The following is a 17,228-nucleotide window of genomic DNA, read 5'->3' as shown; positions in this document are numbered from 1 at the left end:
TGCCCCACACCCAGACAGGAGCAAGGGGCTCAGGGCCAGGACAGACCCCGGGCCCTCCTCGTCCCGGCCCAGAGGTGTTGCAGGCGGTTGGTGCAGTGCGCTGACCCGGCACACCATGCACCCAACAGCCCCATGGAGGTGCTGGCAGGGCAGGCTGGCTGCTCGCACTGTGCCAGATGAGGCACCGCCCGTCCCGCTGCGGCGGGCACACGGCCACCGCCAGCCTCGTGCCGGCAGCGAGCTGCTGGCTGCCTGCGGGGACACGGAGCCAGCGGCACCGGGGGGCTGAGCACAGAGCCCACGGCCCCGTGAGACAGGGGGATGGGGCCGCACAGGCACAGCGCCCTGCAGAGCGGGCAAAGCAGGGCTGTGCCACAGGGAAATAAATAAAATAAAATAAAATAAAATAAAATAATTTTAAACAAATCCCACAGGGGCGACCCTTGCAGCAGGGCCCTGTGATGTGTGACCCCGTCCCCGAGCGCGAGGCTCCGTTGCGGGCCCCGTGGCGGCGGCGGGGAGCGGGGGGCGGCCGGGCCAGGCCCACACCGAGCAGGGGGCCCCGGGGCAGCGCGGGCACGGGGCGGGGGCGGCACCGGGACGGGCACAGGGACCGGGGGGGCTTCACGGGGACAACACCGCCGAGCGGGCACGGCCCAGCCCGTGTGGACGCCCCAGTCCCGTTCCCGTTCCCGGTCCCGTTGCCGCCGCCTCAGGCCCGGTCCCGCTCCCGGCGCCGCCGCTTCCGCCCCGCGTCACGTGACGGGCGCCACCCGGCGCGACGCCGCCGCTCAGGGCCCGGGCGCCGCTTCGTGACGTCACCGCGCACGGCCCCGGCACCGCGCGCCGCCTCCGCGCCCCCTCCGCGCACGAAGTAGTCCCCGCCGCGCCCCCCCCATCCCGGGCCGCCGGGCGGCGCCGAGCGGGGCCGGGAGGCGGCGGCCGGGGCCGGGGCCGGGGCCGGGGCCGGGCCCGGGCTGAGCCGAGGGGCGCGGGGCCGCGGCGGCGAGCGTGAGGCGCGTGTGCGGGCCGGTAAGTAGTCCCGGCTCGGGGCGCGGCGCGGTGAGGCCGGGGGATGGCGGCCGGCGCGATGCCGGGCCCGGCGGGGGCGGCCCCGCGGCGGCGGCGGCGGCCGGGGCCGGGTGAGCGCGCGGGCGGGCGGCGGGGCGGCCCCGCGGCGGCGCCGGGAGCGGGACGGGCCCGGGCCCCCCCCCGCACGGCCCCTCCCCCGCCCGGGGCCTGGCGCCCGGCGCCCCGGGGCCGCCCCGCCGTGTGCGCGCGCGCGGAGGCGGCGGGGGGGGGGCGGGAAGATGGCGGCGGGGCCGCGGGGCGCGGCGGGGGCGGGGGCGCGGGGAACGGGACCCCCCGGGACCACCCCGGGGCACCCCCGGGACCCCCCGGCCCCCCCTGGTCCCCCCCGGTCTCCCCCGGGCCGGGCCGGGCCGTGGCGGGGTCCCGGGTCCGGTCCCGGGGGCTGACGGTGCCGTTCCCCCCGCAGGTCGGGCCTAGGCGCGGGGGCGATGGAGCAGCGCGAGGTGCCGAGCAGCAGCGACGCGGCCCCGCGGGCGGCGCGGGAGGAGCCGTCCGAGAGCGGGCTGGGCGTCGGCAGCTCGGAGGCCGTGTCCGCCGACAGCAGCGACGCCGCCGCCGCCCCCGGGCTCCTGTCCCGGGCCGACGACTCCGGCGTGGGGCAGAGCTCGGACAGCAGCGGCGGGGCCCTGGTAGGCGGCGGGGGCGGGCGGGGAGGGGGCCGGTGCCCGCCTGGATGGGCAGGGGGGGCTCTGCCCGGCAGCCCCGGGGCTCGGGGGCTCGGCAGGAGCTGCCCCGAGGCCGTCCCGGGGCTGTGCAGGGCCTCGCGCTGGCCCCCCCGGGAGCCCCCCCAGCAGAGGTCTCTTGGCTGATCTGTTCTGGCCTCGCTGTTGTCCTTGCCCAGGAAGAGGTGTCTGAGAGCAGCTCCAGCACAGATGCGATTCCCCGGATTTACCTGCCGGATTCGTCCTCCATTGCCCAGTCCACCTTGGTCTCCAGCGTCTCCACTGTGAGCCAGTCCATCATGGTGTCAGAGTCCCCGCAGGTCCTGGTCCACTCCAGCGTCATCACTGATGGGGCCACCATGGTGTCGGACTCCACCGCGTCCACCTCCTCGGACCTGGGTTCTGCCATAGACAAAATCATCGAGTCCACGATTGGGCCTGACATCATCCAGAGTGAGTGCGTGCTCCCAGCTGCTCGCGCTGGCGGCAGATCTGTCAGCTGTCCCTGCACGCAGGCGGGTTGGGGCCATGGGGCTGGGAGGGTGAGAAGAGCTGCTGCTGTGCCACACCTTGGGAAAACAGACATGGGAGGTGAGGGGAAATGTGTGTGTACGCACCTCATTCAGCGAGGGTCCCTTACCTCGCCTCGCCTCAGCAGCTGGCAGGTTTCTGAGTTGCTCCTGGCTGGGTGGCAGCGTTGCCTCTGGCTGACCTCCCTGCGCCGTTCCCATTCCTGTCTGAACTCGGGAGTGATGCCTGCCGTGTCAGCTCTGCAGCCCCACAGCCAGCAGCTGCCATCCTTTTATCCTTTCCTCTCCTTTCTACCCCCAGGCTGCATAGCTGTGACCAGTGCCGAGGATGGGGGAGCAGAGACGACCCAGTACCTCATTCTGCAAGGGCCTGACGATGGTAAGGGTGCATGCGGGGTATTCCAGTGGTGGATTTCTCTGCCTTTGAGCCTGTTCCCATTTTGGCAGTGGGTTCACAGTAATGAAGGAAAAAAGACAAACCATGGGGTATTTTTTGAGAAAGCGTGTGCTGCTGGGGGGATGCTCCCAGCGGGATGCGGGGCAGGGTTGGGGCCTGGAGAGGACACAGCCTCCATAGAGGCACCAAGGATGTGCTGACTGTTGGCAGCCTGTTACTGAGCTCACGATCTGCTCCGCGGCTGAGCTGGTTCTGGTGTTGCAGGTGCCCCCATGGTTTCCCAGATGGCCACCTCTGCTCTGGCCAGCAGCTTGGCAATCGAAGCTGTGGCCGACGGTCCGACCTCCACGTGCCTTGACCAGCCGGGCCCCTCGGAGCCGTCGGAAGCGCTGGAGCTGCGCATGCAGCCAGACCAGGTCCGAGAGGCAGACGGCGGCGAGGAGCTGGAGCAGCCGGACATGGAGACGCTGGAAGAGATGATGGAGGTGGTGGTGGTGCAGCAGTTCAAGTGCAAGATGTGTCAGTACAAGAGTGTCTCCAAGAAGACGCTGATCAACCACATGAAGGAGCGGCACTTCCAGCCAGGTGTGTGTAGTGCTGCCGCTGCTGAGGGCCGAGGGAAAATTATTGGGGAAAGAACTGAGAGGGGGAATACGAGTGCAGAGACCCGTGCTGTTACTCGGTCAGGTAGAGACTTCTCCTTCTGTTTTCTGTGGCAGTGGGTTCAGCTTTGGCTTTGAAGAAAGGACGTCCGCGAAAGGGAGGTTCTGCTGCAAAGACTGCGGAGGAGGAGGTCCCAGAGGAAGAAGAGGAAGATGACATCATGGATGCTGGAGCTATTGATGACCCCGAAGGTAGGACTCGTTCTCGCCATTTTTTACATAGCTTAGCTTTTCCCCTCATCTCTCTCTGATGTTTGGGGCCACTTGCTTCCAGAGGACAGTGACTATAACCCAGCCGAGGATGAGCCCCGCAGCCGACAGCCCAAGTACAGCCGCACCGTTCCCACCTCCAGCGAGGAGAGGCCGCGGCGGCGCCCAGGGAGACCCCGCAAGTTTCCTCGCCTGGAGGACGCGTCCCAGGACGTGCCTGAAGGTGAGCGGGAGGCAGCAGCCCTTTGCTGGGTCGGAGCAGAGGGTGGCGTGGAAGCTGCTGGGAGCCCACGGAGACGGTGTGTGACAGTTTTGCTGTGTCCTGTTGAGTAGGAGAGGAGGTGGAGCCCTTAGTGACGTCCCAAAGCACACCCGGCTGTGAGCTGCAGAATTCGGAAGCAGCCAGTTCCTCTGGCCTGGAGAACGGGACCAGTGAGAGCCTAGCAGAGCCCAGCATCAGCCAGTCTGACTCAGAGAACAAGGACCCTTCCTCCAACACTGGCCCCGAGGAGGCAGACGTCGTCCCCAGGAGGCGAGGCCGGCCCTCCCGACGCTTCCTGGGCAAGAAATACCGCAAGTACATGGGGCGCAGGTGAGGGGTGTGTGCCGAGCCAGTGCTGGGCCCTCTGGCCTGTGCCCAGGGCCGGTCCAGCCCTCGTTTGCCACCACAGCTCTGATCCCAGCCCCGTGTTCGCAGGTACTACTACAAGTCACCCAAGCCCTTGATGAGGCCCTACCTTTGCCGAATCTGTGGCTCCCGTTTCCTCACGCACGAAGATCTGCGTTTCCACGTCAACTCACATGAAGCCAACAACCCGCAGCTCTTCAAGTGTCTTCAGTGCAGCTACCGCTCCCGGCGCTGGTCCTCCCTCAAGGTGAGCACTGTCCTGTTCCCATGGCCGCAGAGGGAGGCTCATAGACACGGGTCTCACGGCACCCTCCCTGCTTCTTGCAGGAGCACATGTTCAACCACGTAGGCAGCAAGCCCTACAAGTGTGAGGAGTGCAATTACACCAGCGTGTACAAGAAGGATGTCATCCGACACTCCACAGTGCACAGTCGGGACAGGTAAGTGAAGTGAAGCCCTAAAGAGCACCTGGCAGCCTGGCCAAACAGCGCTAGTATTGCTCCTCCTGCCCTGGGGGTGCAGTCATGGCTGCCCTTTCCCCTGACCTCTGCCCCTTTCCAAAATTGGTACTTTTGGTGCTGAAGGTACAAGGGAGCTCAGACTCGGGATCTGGTTGATGAGGGGATTTTCTTCTTTCTTTTTCAGGAAAAAGAGAGCTGATCCGGTGAGTTTGAGTTCCCCGTTGGCACTGTTATGTGGGAAGAGGCATGTCTGGGTCTTCCACAAACTGGGTGCCTCGGTGAAGGCAGTGTTTCTGGATCAGCCGAGGAAAGGCAGCCCAGGTCCTGTGGTGGGGAGAGGGGCAAGGAAGTCAATGACCCCCCTTGGCCCTCATGAGCTCATCTTTGTGCTCTCCCTCAGCCCCCAAAGCTGAACTCCTTCCCGTGCCCCGTGTGCAACCGCATCTACCCCATGCAGAAGAGGCTCACGCAGCACATGAAGACGCACAGCACGGAGAAGCCACACATGTGTGACAAGGTGAGAGGGTGGCCCTGGGGGGGGCTGGCAGCGAGTGGGGCTGGGCAGGAGGTGGACGCTGCTTTGCTTTCTTCCACTGCAGTGCGGGAAGTCCTTTAAGAAGCGCTACACCTTCAAGATGCACCTGCTGACACACATCCAGGCCATCGCGAACCGCAGGTAGGAGCCTGGCCCCAGCTGCTGCAGGTCCTGGTACAGCCAGCACCCCGGGCTGCCCCACTGGGGGTGGGCAGGAGGGCCCTGCTGCCCGTGGGACAGACGGTGCTGTCCTGGCAGGTTCAAGTGTGAGTTCTGTGACTACGTCTGTGAGGACAAAAAAGTGCTGCTGAACCACCAGCTGTCGCACATGAACGACAAGCCCTACAAATGCAGCTTCTGCAAGTACTCCACCTTCCGGGAGGACTTCCTGGTCTCTCACATGGCTGTCAAGCACACGGGTGAGAAAAGCTGCCCCCTGCCCCCTGCCCTCCTCCACCCCTGCTTCTCCAGCATGTGGCCGGGAGCGTGCCTGCTCTCCTGCTGTCCTGTGGGGACCCCTCCTGAGCCCTGCCTCCCACAGGAGGGAAGCCGTTTGCCTGTGAGTTCTGTCACTTCACCACCAAGCACAAGAAGAACCTGCGCCTCCACGTGCACTGCCGCCACGCTGACTCCTTTGAGGAGTGGGCTCAGAGGCACCCTGAGGAGCCACCCTGCCGCCGTCGCCCCTTCTTCACCCTGCAGCAGATCGAGGAGCTGAAGCAGCAGCACAGCCAGGTGCAGGCCCCGGCTGAGCCTGAGGCCAGTCCGCCGGTGAGTGCCGCTGCCGTGCCCTGGCTCCCTCCCTGGGGCTCGCCTGCCCCGGCCGTGCTGCAGCGCTCTGCTCTCTCTTGCAGGTCCCTCTTGGCCCCATCACCTACCAGGCAGTTCAGGCTGTGCCTGGAGCAGAGCCGCCCATCCTTTCACAGGATTCCCTGGAGGGAGCCACCATCATCTACGAACAAGGTGAGCTCCCAGGGAAGGTGTGGGGATGAGGAGGAGGTGGGTGAACGCTGTGCCTGACCCTCACTCTTGTTTCTGACCTGCCAGGCGTGGCTGGATCGGCAGAACTTGCCACACAGACTGCCCTGGATCTTCTGCTGAACATGAGCACTCAGCGAGAGCTGGCCACAGGCTCGCTGCAGGTGAGGAGGGCTGAGGGAGGCCGTGCCTGCTGCAGGGCACACCACAGTCTGCAGTGCCCAGCTCCGCTGCCCTTCAGAGGAGCATCGTGCAGAGCCTTGTATTCATCTGACTGACTTGCTGTCCTCCCCCGCAGGTGGCAGTAGTGAAGCCAGATGACTCAGGAGAGGTGCAGACAACCTGTGAGCCACAGGCACAGGAGGAAGGGGCAGAGCTGGATTCCTCTGAGCAGCAGCAGAAGTTGGTGACGCTGCACATGGCAGAGCCTGGGGAGACATTGGTGCAGGAGGCTTATGAGGAGGCGACCCTGGGTGGCTCAGAGCTGCAGCAGATCACTATCCCCTTTGGTGGGACGACAGAGTACAGCATCATCACGCCCATTAGTGAGGAGATCCAGGCTCCAGGCACACTGTACAGGTCAGCTCTACAGGAGGAGCGGGGAGACAGAGGCACCTCTGACCTCGAATGAGGAGACCTCAAGTGGGGAGGGGGCTGAGGCAGACCCGCTCTGACCCTGTCGTCTGCCAGCGGTGAGGAGGAGAGCCCTGCAGAGACGTCCCGTGCAGTTGTGGTGAGCGAAGCTGTGATGACAGAGGCTCTGAAGGACCATAACAATCACTACATCATGTCACCTGGTGTCTCAGGGAGCCAGCTCCATCACATGGAGGTGAGGAGGGGGGGCTTTCTCTCCACTTTGGGCAGCAGCGTGAGCGGTTGTGACTGGTGTTTCTTTCGTAGCCCCTCAGTGGAGATGCTGCCTTTCCCTTGCCAGCAGAGGGCCAGGAGGCACAGGCAGCCAGCGTCAAGTGGCCCCTGGTGCAGTGTGTCACCAGGCAGCTCCAGAAGGACTCAGCTTTATCCCCGACCTCCGAAGGGCAGGAGGGCTCATCCCCAAAGGTCAAGTGGCCTGCACTCCAAGGCATGGCCAAGAAGCTCTCGTGCAAGGTTTCTACAGCCAAGAAGCTCTCGTGCAAGATTTCTACAGCCAAAAAGTTTTCATGCAAGATTTGCACAGCCATGTTCACAGGGAGAGCAGAAATGGAGAGTCACAAGAGAGCCCACATTGGGCCCAGCACCTTCAAGTGTCCCGACTGTCCGTTCACTGCAGCCCTCTGGCCGGAGGTCCGGGTAGGTACCCGGGGTGGGATGGAGCAGCCCTGGGAACAGGCGGTGTGGAGGAGCCGGGGCCTGACCGTGCCCTTCTCTCTCTGTCTCCAGAGCCACATGGTCCAGCATGCCAGCCTCCGGCCACATAAGTGCACCCACTGCAGCTTTGCCTCCAAGAACAAGAAAGACCTGCGCAGACACATGCTAACACACACCAACGAGAAGCCCTTTAGCTGCCAGATTTGTGGGCAGAGGTGGGTGAATGCCGCTGGGCTGTTGCTGCTTCTAGAGATCCAGTAGAGCTGAGGTTCGAGAGGAGTTGGGTGGGATATTAGCAAAGAGATGGCTGCACTGACCTTACCCCCAACATCCTGTTTGAGGAGGCTTGGCCCTTTGGGATCCTGCTGCAGGTGGTCCTGGTTTAGTCTCCAAGGAACTTCTGCATAGGGAGGTTTGGTACTTGGGGGGGCAATGGAAAAGCTTTAGGATCTGAGACAGGCCATTTCCTTGGACGTGTTTGTGGTACCTGTAGGCAGGTTCTTCTCAGCACAGAGGTCCTGCGCTGCCCGTGACAAACTCCCCCTCGCTTCCCTTTTCTCTGTAGGTTCAACCGTAACGGGCACCTCAAGTTCCACATGCAGCGTTTGCACAGCTCGGAGGGGAAGAGGACGGGGGCACCTGCGGCTGCTGCCCAGCAGACCATCATACTCAACAGTGACGAGGACACGCTGGCCACCCTGCAGAGTAAGATGTGTCCGTGCCCTGACCAGGGTGACCTGCAGGTTTCCTGCAGCCAGAGCCCTGGGTGGTGCTTCACCCAGCCTGTGGGCTCTGCAGGGCTGGAACTGGTCCGGGACAGGTTCCTGCTGAAGGTTAGGGTTGCCAGTGGCAGCAGGACCCGGTGGGTGCAGAGGCAGTGTCAGTGTGCTGTGGTCAGCCGCAGGGGCGCAGTGCTGGGAGCAGTCCCGCACAGGCAGTGCCTGCTGCCAGCCGAGGGGCCCGGTGTTTGCTGCACGTGGTCCTGAAGGGCTGGGTACGTGCAGGTAGCAGCGAGCGGTGCTGCCAACAGCTCACAGCTGGGCTGGGAAGTGGAGCTTAGAGGCTGGGGTGGAGGTCTGGGTTTTACCCATGGTGGCTTCTAGGTTCCTTCGTGTTGGGAGAGTTTCATTTGGCCTCTGCCCTCAGCGAGCAGAGCCGAGGGCCTGTGCTGTCCTCCTTGGGCTGGGCACTGGCAGGAGCCAGCAGTGTCCCACCAGCTTTCTCCCCGTTCCAGCGGCTCTGCAGTCGGGCCAGGCGGTGCTGGCTCCTGAGCGGCTGCAGCAGGCTCTGGGGCAGGAGCACATCATCGTGGCTCAGGAGCAGAGCATCACGAGCCAGGTGAGTCGTGGCCTCACCGCCCCGCGCTGCCCGGCCGCTGCCCGTGTGCTGTCTGGCTCCCTCCTGGCAGGGGGCCGGCCCGCACTGAGGCTGGGCTCACTGCCTGACAGGAGGAGGCGACGTATATCCAGGAGATCACAACCGCTGACGGCCAGACAGTGCAGCACTTAGTGACGTCTGACAACCAGGTGAGGGGGCTGCACGAGTCCCAGAGCACACGGAACCGAGATGTTCCACACCGCTGCAGCAGGGACAGAAACAGCAGAGAGACCTGGGGAGAGGTGGGGGGGAAAAGCCACAGAAGCCAGAGGAGAACCGGCCCTGTTGTGATGCATGCAGTGGGCAGTGGTGACCTGTTTGGTTCTGAACCCCTGTGCTTGCAGGTTCAATACATCATTGCCCAGGATGGTGTACAGCACTTGCTTCCCCACGAGTACGTTGTTGTCCCAGAGGGACATCACATCCAGGTAAGCTTCAGGCTGGCTGCTCCCTTGGCACAGTGCATGGGGCTGGTGAGGGACCCGTGCACAAGGCTGGGCCTCCTCCTCCTCCTCCCTCTGTGCCTTGCTGTGTTCAAGTCACAGCCCTGGGAGGCAGGGAAGCCTGCTATCCCCAACCCAGCCTTACCACAGCTCTCATCCTTAGGTACAGGACGGTCAGATCACCCACATTCAGTATGAACAAGGCAGCCAGTTCCTCCAGGAGCCACAGGTAAGGCAGGTTGCTGGAGCTGATGGGGTGCAGTGAGATGGGCTCTGAGCATGCAGCTGCAGAGGGAAGGATATGAAATAGAAGGTGCAGGATTAGTGGTTCGCTGCAGCAGCTGTGGCCAGGGCAGCACTCCAGGAGGGACACTGTGCAGTCCTGGACTCTCCTCTGTCTTCTCCCTGCAGATCCAGTACATGCCTGTCTCACCTGAGCAGCAGCTGGTCACCCAGGCTCAGCTGGAAGCAGCTGCACATTCAGCAGTCTCAGGTAGGACCAGGGTCCCAGGGACAATCTCTGGCTTTGCTCTTGCCCTCCTCTCTTCCCCATGTTCCCAGGGTGCCAGTCCTGCAGGGGGCTGGGTGTGCCCGAGGCTGCTCTCTCACTGTAGCTGGCAGGACCCCTGTGCCCTGGGATGGGGTTGGCTGGGTTGGATTGCCGTCCAGCTGCCTGTGTCCCTGTAATTCTGGGAAGCCCCTGGTGTTGGTTTCCGAGGGGAGACCTTTGCTGATACCAGCCCCCTTGCTCTGGGAGCAGGGTGCTGCGCTGGGTGGTGCAGCTTGTGTGTGTGCCCCTTCCCTGGAGGCAGGGGGTGAGCGTGGAGGGGGCCCCGGGCACTGCTCTGCCCTGCCCTGCCCTCGGGCACAGGGCGAGGAGCCGCTGACCCCCTCTCCTCTGCAGCAGTGGCTGATGCTGCCATGGCCCAGGCGCAGGGCGTGTTCACCACGGAGGCCACAGCCGAGCAGATTCAGCAGCTGCAGCAGGGAATCCACTACGATGTCATCACGCTGGCAGATTAACGCTGGGGACAGGCCTGGCCGACGCTCAGGGACAGCCGTGCTGAGCAGGACAGCGGCACCAGGCAGGAGCCTCTCCAGCCAGCAGTTGCCTTATCGCTTTGGGGCTATGAGGGACGTGCCTGAGTGCACGCCAGCAAGGGTGTGCAGCCACTCTGCTGCGTGCAGCCGGGGTCCTGCGCATTGTCCCTGGCCCAGGGAGCTGCCTTGAGCAGAGACTGCTGCAGCCACGGCACCGGGACGGGCTGAGCAGGGGCAGCGCTCCCGGGTAGCCGGTCTCTTTGCCTGTTGCACTTGATGGTCTGAAATCCCTTTCCCTGAATCATGTCTGTGTGGGCCAAACTCAAATCAGTGTCTGCCTGGACCCACGGATCCCGGGAGAGCTGTGGGGCTGAGCACAGCCACGCGGTACGGTGCGAGACGTGAGGCGTGTTCGGCCTCAGCCCGGTGCTCCCCCTCAGCAGCCTTGGCCGTGGGTCCTGGCACGAGGGCAGCCTTCCCTCCTTTGGCTCCTCCGGCCTGCAGGCAGGCGGCAGTAGGGCTTTGGACTGGAGGAACCCAAAATAGGAAGAGGCAGGGGTTGGAATATGTTCTATTTTTCTTCTGAAGAGGGTTGGACTCTGTTGCAGAGTTGGTTTGTTAGTGGTTACGGGAGGGGTTCGATTCTGATGTTCTTGAGTTTTGAATATGTTATGAATAAAAAGGGATTGGAACCTGTGTCTGTGCTGCCTTGGGGTCTGAGCCTGCCTTGGCCGGGGGGAGGCAGCAGCCTTGGTGCTGCTCTGGGGGCAGGTCCTGCCTGACGCAGCCCTGTGCTATCGCTTCTCCCCACCGCAGTGACCTTGACTCCTGGGAAGTGAGCTGGGCAGCTGGTACCAGGGTGGGCTCGGGGCCGGAGTCATGAAATTAATCGAGTGGTAAACAGCCTAAATCCCGTGTAACTCTGTCCCAAACTACAAACGCTGCCCCTCCCTGAGCGGATTGTCTGGAAGTATTTACATGTGATTATAACAGCTAATCTCAGAGTTTTAGTTCTATGCTTTTGCATTAAACTGATTATCTGCAGAGGGGAAAAAGGCCGGGAACCACCCAACTTCAGCAGGAGCTGCACTGCCTGAGCCCTGTGCCCGCTGTGCAAGGGACAGCAGAGCTGGGCTGTGAAGGGGGCCGCTGGCCCAGCACCAGGGCTCCCACTACACCCAGCCCCTGCAGTGCCTGGGCTCTGCTGCCCCTGCCAGCGGCGCTGCTCCCTGCTCATCCCCTGTCCCCGTCCCCCAGTACTGCGTGCTGTCCCTCCTGCCAAGCTGTGCAGCCAGGCTCCTGGTGGCCAGCAGCCCATGGGCTGGCAGTGCCCTGCCACGGCCCTGCCCTGTCCCAGCCGGGCAGTGTCCAGCTGTGCTCACATCCCCCTGCGGCCGTCCCTGTGAGCGCTGTTGCTCAGTTCAGACCTGGCCATGCCCGCCAGCTGTGCCTGGGGGCAGCCACAGCCCTCCCCGTCCAGCTGTGCCGCGCAGGGTTAACACCGCAGCAATCCACAGGCGCTTTCCTAGATTACAGCCCCATTATCTAATAAAGCGGATCCGCAGCGCCGCTGTGCTGATCAGGGCTGGCGGAGTCCCGTGGGGACAAGGTTACGGGGCTGTGGGGGCAGCGTGGGGCCCGGCGGGCTCCCCGTGCACCCCGGCTGTCCGGCCCCGCTGTCCCCTCCCGGCGGCGCAGGCGTCCTGGCGGCCGTGCCTGGGGCAGCCGGAGAGCACGGGGCACAGCCCGAGGTGGGGATGGGGCTGGGGCAGACGAGGCCAGGGCGCCAGGGCCCTGCTCGTGGGGGCTGCGGGTGCTGGGTGGGCTCAGCCACGGGGTGCAGTGGGGGCTCGGGGCCAGGGGTGGGCACTGGCTCGGGGCACCTCGGCCCCGTGGCTCCCGCTGTCACCGCAGGCCCGCGGGGAGCCCGGGGGTGCTGCGGGGCTCATTAGCCCCAGTGACCTTCTCCTTCCCGTCCCCAGCCAGCGCTAAGCGGGTTTGTTACATATTTAATATCCTGAGAGCGTTATTAGTCGGTATTTAACGACGGATACAACCTGTGGGATAATCCGTCTGGGCGGGTGGCGCGGAGCAGGAGTCGGGCGGCTCGGGGGGCTCCAGGGACCTGTGCTGCTGTCCCCCCCCGCCCCCCGGCCCCGGAGCCTGCGGGTCCCAACCAGACAAAGGGTCCTGGGGCAGCGGCAGGGCCCCTTCCCCTTCCCCTTCCCCTTCCCTTTTCGTCCCTCCCGACAGGATTCCAGCTGCGGCCTCCTGCCAGCGGTTGCCTCTTGCACAAGGCCCGAGGCGGCGTTAACCATTTCCTAACTCGGGGCTGGGAGCGCAGTGAGGGCGGCCAGCACCGAGCGAGGGCCCCGGGCCCAGCAGGGAGCAGGGCGATGGCTGCAGGGTGACGGAGCGGGGCGCAGGGCGGCCCCAGGGCAGCGGGGCTGGGGCTGCGCTGCCCCCTGCTCGCTGCTGACCCTGTGCCCGGCCCCGCAGGCCGAGCCGTGCCGAGTGCCGGGGACACGGCGCTGAGGTTGGGCGGCCCCCGAGCGTGGCAGCGCCGGACACGGTGGCTCTGTGCCAGGGCTCCCCAGCGGGGGCTGAGGCCCTCGGGGCTGTGCCCCCCCAGATCCTGGTGACGGACTTCAGCGCGGCGGTGAGCAGGGGGAGCAGGGCTGCAGGCACCCCACGGGCTGGGGCAGGGCTGTGAGGGCTGTGGCCGGGCTGTCCCTGGGGCTGTCTCTGGGGCTCCCCCCGCTCCCACGGCCACGCTGGGGCTGGGGGACGCCCACGCGGGCACAGCCCCTCACCGAGCCCCTGCTGTGCCTGGGCCAGAGCCCCGCGGGCTGGCACTGCCCTGACCCACAGCCGGAGCCGGGCGAGGAGGACGGTGAGCAGGACCCCCGGGAGGCATCCGAGGATGGGAGCAGCAGCGTGGGCGCCAGCCCCGTGGCCGTGAGTGCTGGGCTGGGCCTGGGGCTCGCCGGGGGCCCCGGGGAGCGGTGCTGAAGGTGTCCTGCAGCTGGACCCGGTGGAGAAGGAATGGCTGCAGGGAGCAGCCGGCGGGGACCTGCCCGTCCTGAGCCACCTCCTGCAGCAGGAGCCGGCCCTGGCCACCAAGAAGGTGAGTGTGGCACAGGGCCGGGCTGAGCTGGGCTGCAGGGCTGGGGCTGCGGGGCTGACCTGGCCTCCTGCCCCCCCCCCATCCTGCAGGACTTCACCTCGGTGAGTGCTGGGCCCCCAGCACGGCCCCAGAGCCCCCAGCTCCCGACCCCAGGGTTGGGGGGAGATGGGCGCCCGGGGGCACCGCAGCTGCCCCGGGATGGGGCAGGTTGTGCTGCACGGCATCGCGGCGCCCCATCCTGCCCCACCCCACCCCCTGCCGCCCCCCGGCACTGACCCCTGCCTCTCCCACCCGCTGTGCTGCGCCGCTGCCGCCATGGTGCCCAGGGGGTGAGTGGGGGCTCGGGGCTGCTGCGGGCATGGGGGAGATGCAGGAGGGGCCGGGGTGGTGGGACAAGGTCACGGGCAAGAGGACGGGGTCGGGAGGCACGAGGGGCCATGGAGGGAATGGGGCCGTGGGAGGGATGGGGGTGGGGGGTGGGGATGCTGTGGGGAGGGAGGGGGTCAGGAGGGGTTGGGGGCCGGGGTGCTAAGGGGCCAGGAGGGGCTGTGGGGCTGGCAGCGTGGTGGGGAGAGGGCAGAGTCCATGAGGGAAGGGGTATGGGAGGACAGGGGCTGTGGGGAGGGGACGGGGCACTGGGGGAGCCAGGGACTTGGGGGGGGGGCATGGGGCTGGGCGGGGAGGGTGCGTTTCCTTCAGTGGCTGCAGCCGATGTCCCTCTGCCCACCGCTGGCCCCTCCACTGTGGCTGCCGCCCTGCCCCACGCAGTTTGTAAGTCCCAGTCCTTCCTGGCCTCACGCTGCCCCCGAGCTGCCCCTGGTGGGGCTGAGCAGGCTGGGGGCGGACGGGGGAGCCCCCCCTCACCCATCCCATGTCCCCCATGCTGCTGCCCCTGGCCCTGCACCCCCACCCACCCCGCAGACCGCACTGCACTGGGCAGCGAAGCACGGCAAGGAGGACATGGCCACGATGCTCGTGGGTGCTGGGGCCGACATCAACATGCGAGCGGTGAGTGGGGCGCGAGGGGTCCCGGGCTGGGGCTGGCCCTGGGGCGGGGGCACCCCCGTGCTGACGGTGCTGACGGTGCTGACGGTGCCTCTCCTCCCCTGCCCCGGCCGTGCCGCATCCAGCACGTGAGTACAGGCCCCGGCCAGCGGTCGCTGCTGGGCCTGGGGGTGCCGAGCACTTCACACCTGGTGCCTGGCTCTGTGCCCACAGCCTCTCTCTCCCCCGGGCAGGGCGTGAGTATGCTCGGCTGGACGGACGGACGCGCTGCAGGACTGGCCAGGATGGGGGGCACGGGGGGTGGGAAGGGGCCGGGGTGTCCCCAGGGCGGTGGGAAGGGGTGACCCCGGCAGGGTGGTGGCAGCAGCAGGAGGTCCCCAGGAGGGTGTGGGGTGGGGGGGCTTTGGTCTCTCCTCCTGGGAGCAGGCGGTGCTGGGGGGCCACGGCACAGCCCCGTGCCCCCCCCCGGGGCCTGGTGTCCCCCAGGGTTACACCCCCCTGCACATCGCCGCGCTCCACGGCCATCGCCAGATCGTGGAGCTGCTCGTCGAGCGCTTTGGTGAGCGCCCTGCCTGAGCCCCCAGCCCACGCCCGGGGCTCTCGGCCCCCCCCAGGTCCCAGCAGGGTCACGGTGTCACCACAGCCCGGGTCCCTCTGGGACTGGCCTGAGTGGTGTCTCAGGGCATCAATCCCGCAGGGGCCAAGCAGAACCTGAGGGACTACAGCGGGCACCTGGCCGGGCACTACCTGGGCTCCGTGGGGACACTGGACGGGGACCCTGACACCCCCCGTAAGAGCCCGCCCGGCTGGTGGGGAGCCCCCCGGGGTGGGATGAGATGGGGGCATGGGGGCCATGGGGCAGGGGGGTCTGCGGTTGGGGGGGACAGGGGGAGGTGTTTGGGAACATGGGGGGCACACAGGTGGGGGTGCTGGGGGGCATGGGGGGAACACGGGCTGGGGTGTTTGGGGTCGCGGTGGGGGCACAGGCAGGGGGTTTGGGGCACTGGGGCGGGGGGGTGTGGTGAGGGGGGGGGGAATCCTGCAGATGCTGATGGGCTTGGCCCCAGAGCTGCCCTTGGGCCGGGGTGAGCGCGGCTGGAACCGGCGGCTGGGCTGCCTGCTGCTGCCCAAGGCCGGCGGGGCCGCGCGGCGCCGCTGGGGCTCGGCCGAGGACCTCGCGCAGCCGGAGGAAGAGCGAGCCCCAGCGCAGCTCCTCGCGCCCCCCGCGTCCTACCGGGCCGTCCGCAAGTTCTCCCGCTAGCACAGCCCCGGCCCCACGGTGCCGTGGGGGGCTCGGGGCCCAGGATCGAAGACGGGGCCGGGCGCTGCCTGGCTCTGCAGTAAAGCTCCGTGTGCACCGCGTCCCTGCTGCTGTCCCTGTGTGCGCCGTTCCCTTGGGGCCGTGGCCACGCGTGGGGCTGGGCAGCACGGCCCCACACAGCGCCCCTGCTCGTGGGGGCTCTGCACAGGGCTGGGGGGGTCCCGCTGTGGGTGCTGGGCACACCGCGGCTGTGCCGTGCCGGCCCCTGCCCCATGGGAGTTGGTGCGGGGGGTGAGGGGGGCACCAGCCACTGCCCCAGATCCGTGCTGCCGCTTTAACGGGCGCTGCCAGGGCGCTAATGCCCCCTAATCAGCTGTCCGTCACCGCAGCCCCCAGACCGATATAAAACGCCCCGCAGCAGCTCCCGGCTCTGCTCCCGCAGCATGGCAGCTCCTCAGGGACAGGGGAGCCCAGGCCAAGAGCCGGGGGGCTGCAGGGGGCCGTGGGGAGCCCTGCAGGGACCCCCACCAGCCCTGCTGCCCTGCCCCTACCCCCTGCTGGCCGGCTACAGCCTGCTGCCGCCCCCCCTGAGCCTCTTGGCGCCCTCGGTAAGTGATGCCCGGCAGCTCCCGGGGGACCCCTCCCCGGTGGGGGGCTGAGGCTGGGCCCCACCGCCCTGCTGGTGCCGCAGCCCCGCACCCTGCTGCCCCCGGCACCTTGGGGTGTGCAGTGCTGGGCAGGGGAGGGTGGGGAGGGATGCACGGGACCTGCCCCAGCCTGAGCGGGAAGGGCCAAAACCTCCACCCCGAGACCCCCACCTCTGTGCCTCCCCCTGCCACAACACCTCCGTGCCCCCAGGTCCCACCGGCCTGCGCCGTGCCCCCGGGGCTGCTGCCCGGCACCGGGCTCTGCCCCCCCTGCTGCCGGCAGCCCCTGCCCCTGGAGCCAGGGCGCGTGAAGGCGACCACGGCGCGGGAGAGCACCGGGGCGCTGAAGGCCTGGCTGGCCCAGCACCCCCGGAACCCCTACCCCAGCAAGGGCGAGAAGGTGATGCTGGCCATGGTGAGCCGGATGAGCCTCACGCAGGTCTCCACCTGGTTCGCCAACGCCCGGCGGCGCCTCAAGAAGGAGAACAAGGCGGGCTGGGCAGCGCGCAGCACCTCCGACGGCGAGGACAGCGAGGGCGAAGGGGCTCTGAGAGGGACCCCCCCCGGCTCCAGCCCCGGCCCCGCGCAGGATGGAGGTGGGAGCAGCCCCACTGCGGGGCCGGGCCCTGGGCAGGGCGAGCGGCTGCAGAAACCCAAAATCTGGAGCGTGGCGGCAATGGTGGCGTCTGGCCCTGGAGAGAGTGGGGGAACTGCGGCGCTGCCAGGGCAGGAGTAGGGGGGGCTCGGTCCCTCCTGCCCCTGGGGTCAGGCTGCAGCAGGGTGTGTGTTGCCAATGAATGTTCGTGCAGCTCGGACCCTGCCCCGGCCCCTCTGCCCCACACAGCCCCCCTGGAGCCTCCTGCA

General features: G+C 66.8%; 2 protein-coding genes across 5 annotated transcripts; both read left to right on the top strand.

Annotated features, from left to right (window-relative positions):
- Positions 1-910: 910 nt before the first annotated feature.
- On the top strand, positions 911-11,020 carry ZNF335 (zinc finger protein 335). Of its 4 annotated transcripts, none has more exons than XM_072026344.1 (28): positions 911-1,032; positions 1,499-1,721; positions 1,934-2,207; positions 2,586-2,663; positions 2,946-3,266; positions 3,401-3,535; positions 3,618-3,776; positions 3,887-4,145; positions 4,251-4,428; positions 4,509-4,621; positions 4,827-4,845; positions 5,043-5,159; positions 5,242-5,318; positions 5,436-5,596; positions 5,719-5,948; positions 6,032-6,140; positions 6,225-6,319; positions 6,454-6,734; positions 6,846-6,984; positions 7,056-7,445; positions 7,536-7,678; positions 8,029-8,168; positions 8,698-8,801; positions 8,912-8,989; positions 9,185-9,268; positions 9,447-9,512; positions 9,695-9,776; positions 10,188-11,020. In XM_072026344.1, the coding sequence occupies exons 2-28, from the start codon at positions 1,521-1,523 to the stop codon at positions 10,304-10,306; spliced, it is 4,152 nt and encodes a 1,383-aa protein (XP_071882445.1). In that variant the 5' UTR covers positions 911-1,032; positions 1,499-1,520; the 3' UTR covers positions 10,307-11,020. The 4 variants fall into 4 exon arrangements, with proteins under 4 accessions (XP_071882445.1, XP_071882444.1, XP_071882446.1 ...); XM_072026343.1 differs by lacking the exon at positions 911-1,032 and adding an exon at positions 1,041-1,142; XM_072026345.1 differs by lacking the exon at positions 911-1,032 and having other exon boundaries at positions 1,347-1,721; positions 10,191-11,020.
- Positions 11,021-13,980: 2,960 nt separating this feature from the next.
- On the top strand, positions 13,981-15,818 carry LOC113845729 (uncharacterized). Its single transcript, XM_072026351.1, has 5 exons — positions 13,981-14,222; positions 14,373-14,459; positions 14,582-15,015; positions 15,165-15,246; positions 15,524-15,818. The coding sequence occupies exons 1-5, from the start codon at positions 14,051-14,053 to the stop codon at positions 15,715-15,717; spliced, it is 969 nt and encodes a 322-aa protein (XP_071882452.1). The 5' UTR covers positions 13,981-14,050; the 3' UTR covers positions 15,718-15,818.
- Positions 15,819-17,228: the final 1,410 nt, after the last annotated feature.

The sequence above is a fragment of the Anas platyrhynchos genome, chromosome 21, assembly GCF_047663525.1.
Source record: "Anas platyrhynchos isolate ZD024472 breed Pekin duck chromosome 21, IASCAAS_PekinDuck_T2T, whole genome shotgun sequence".
NCBI lineage: Eukaryota > Metazoa > Chordata > Aves > Anseriformes > Anatidae > Anas > Anas platyrhynchos.
This window is presented reverse-complemented; position numbering and strand designations above follow the sequence as displayed.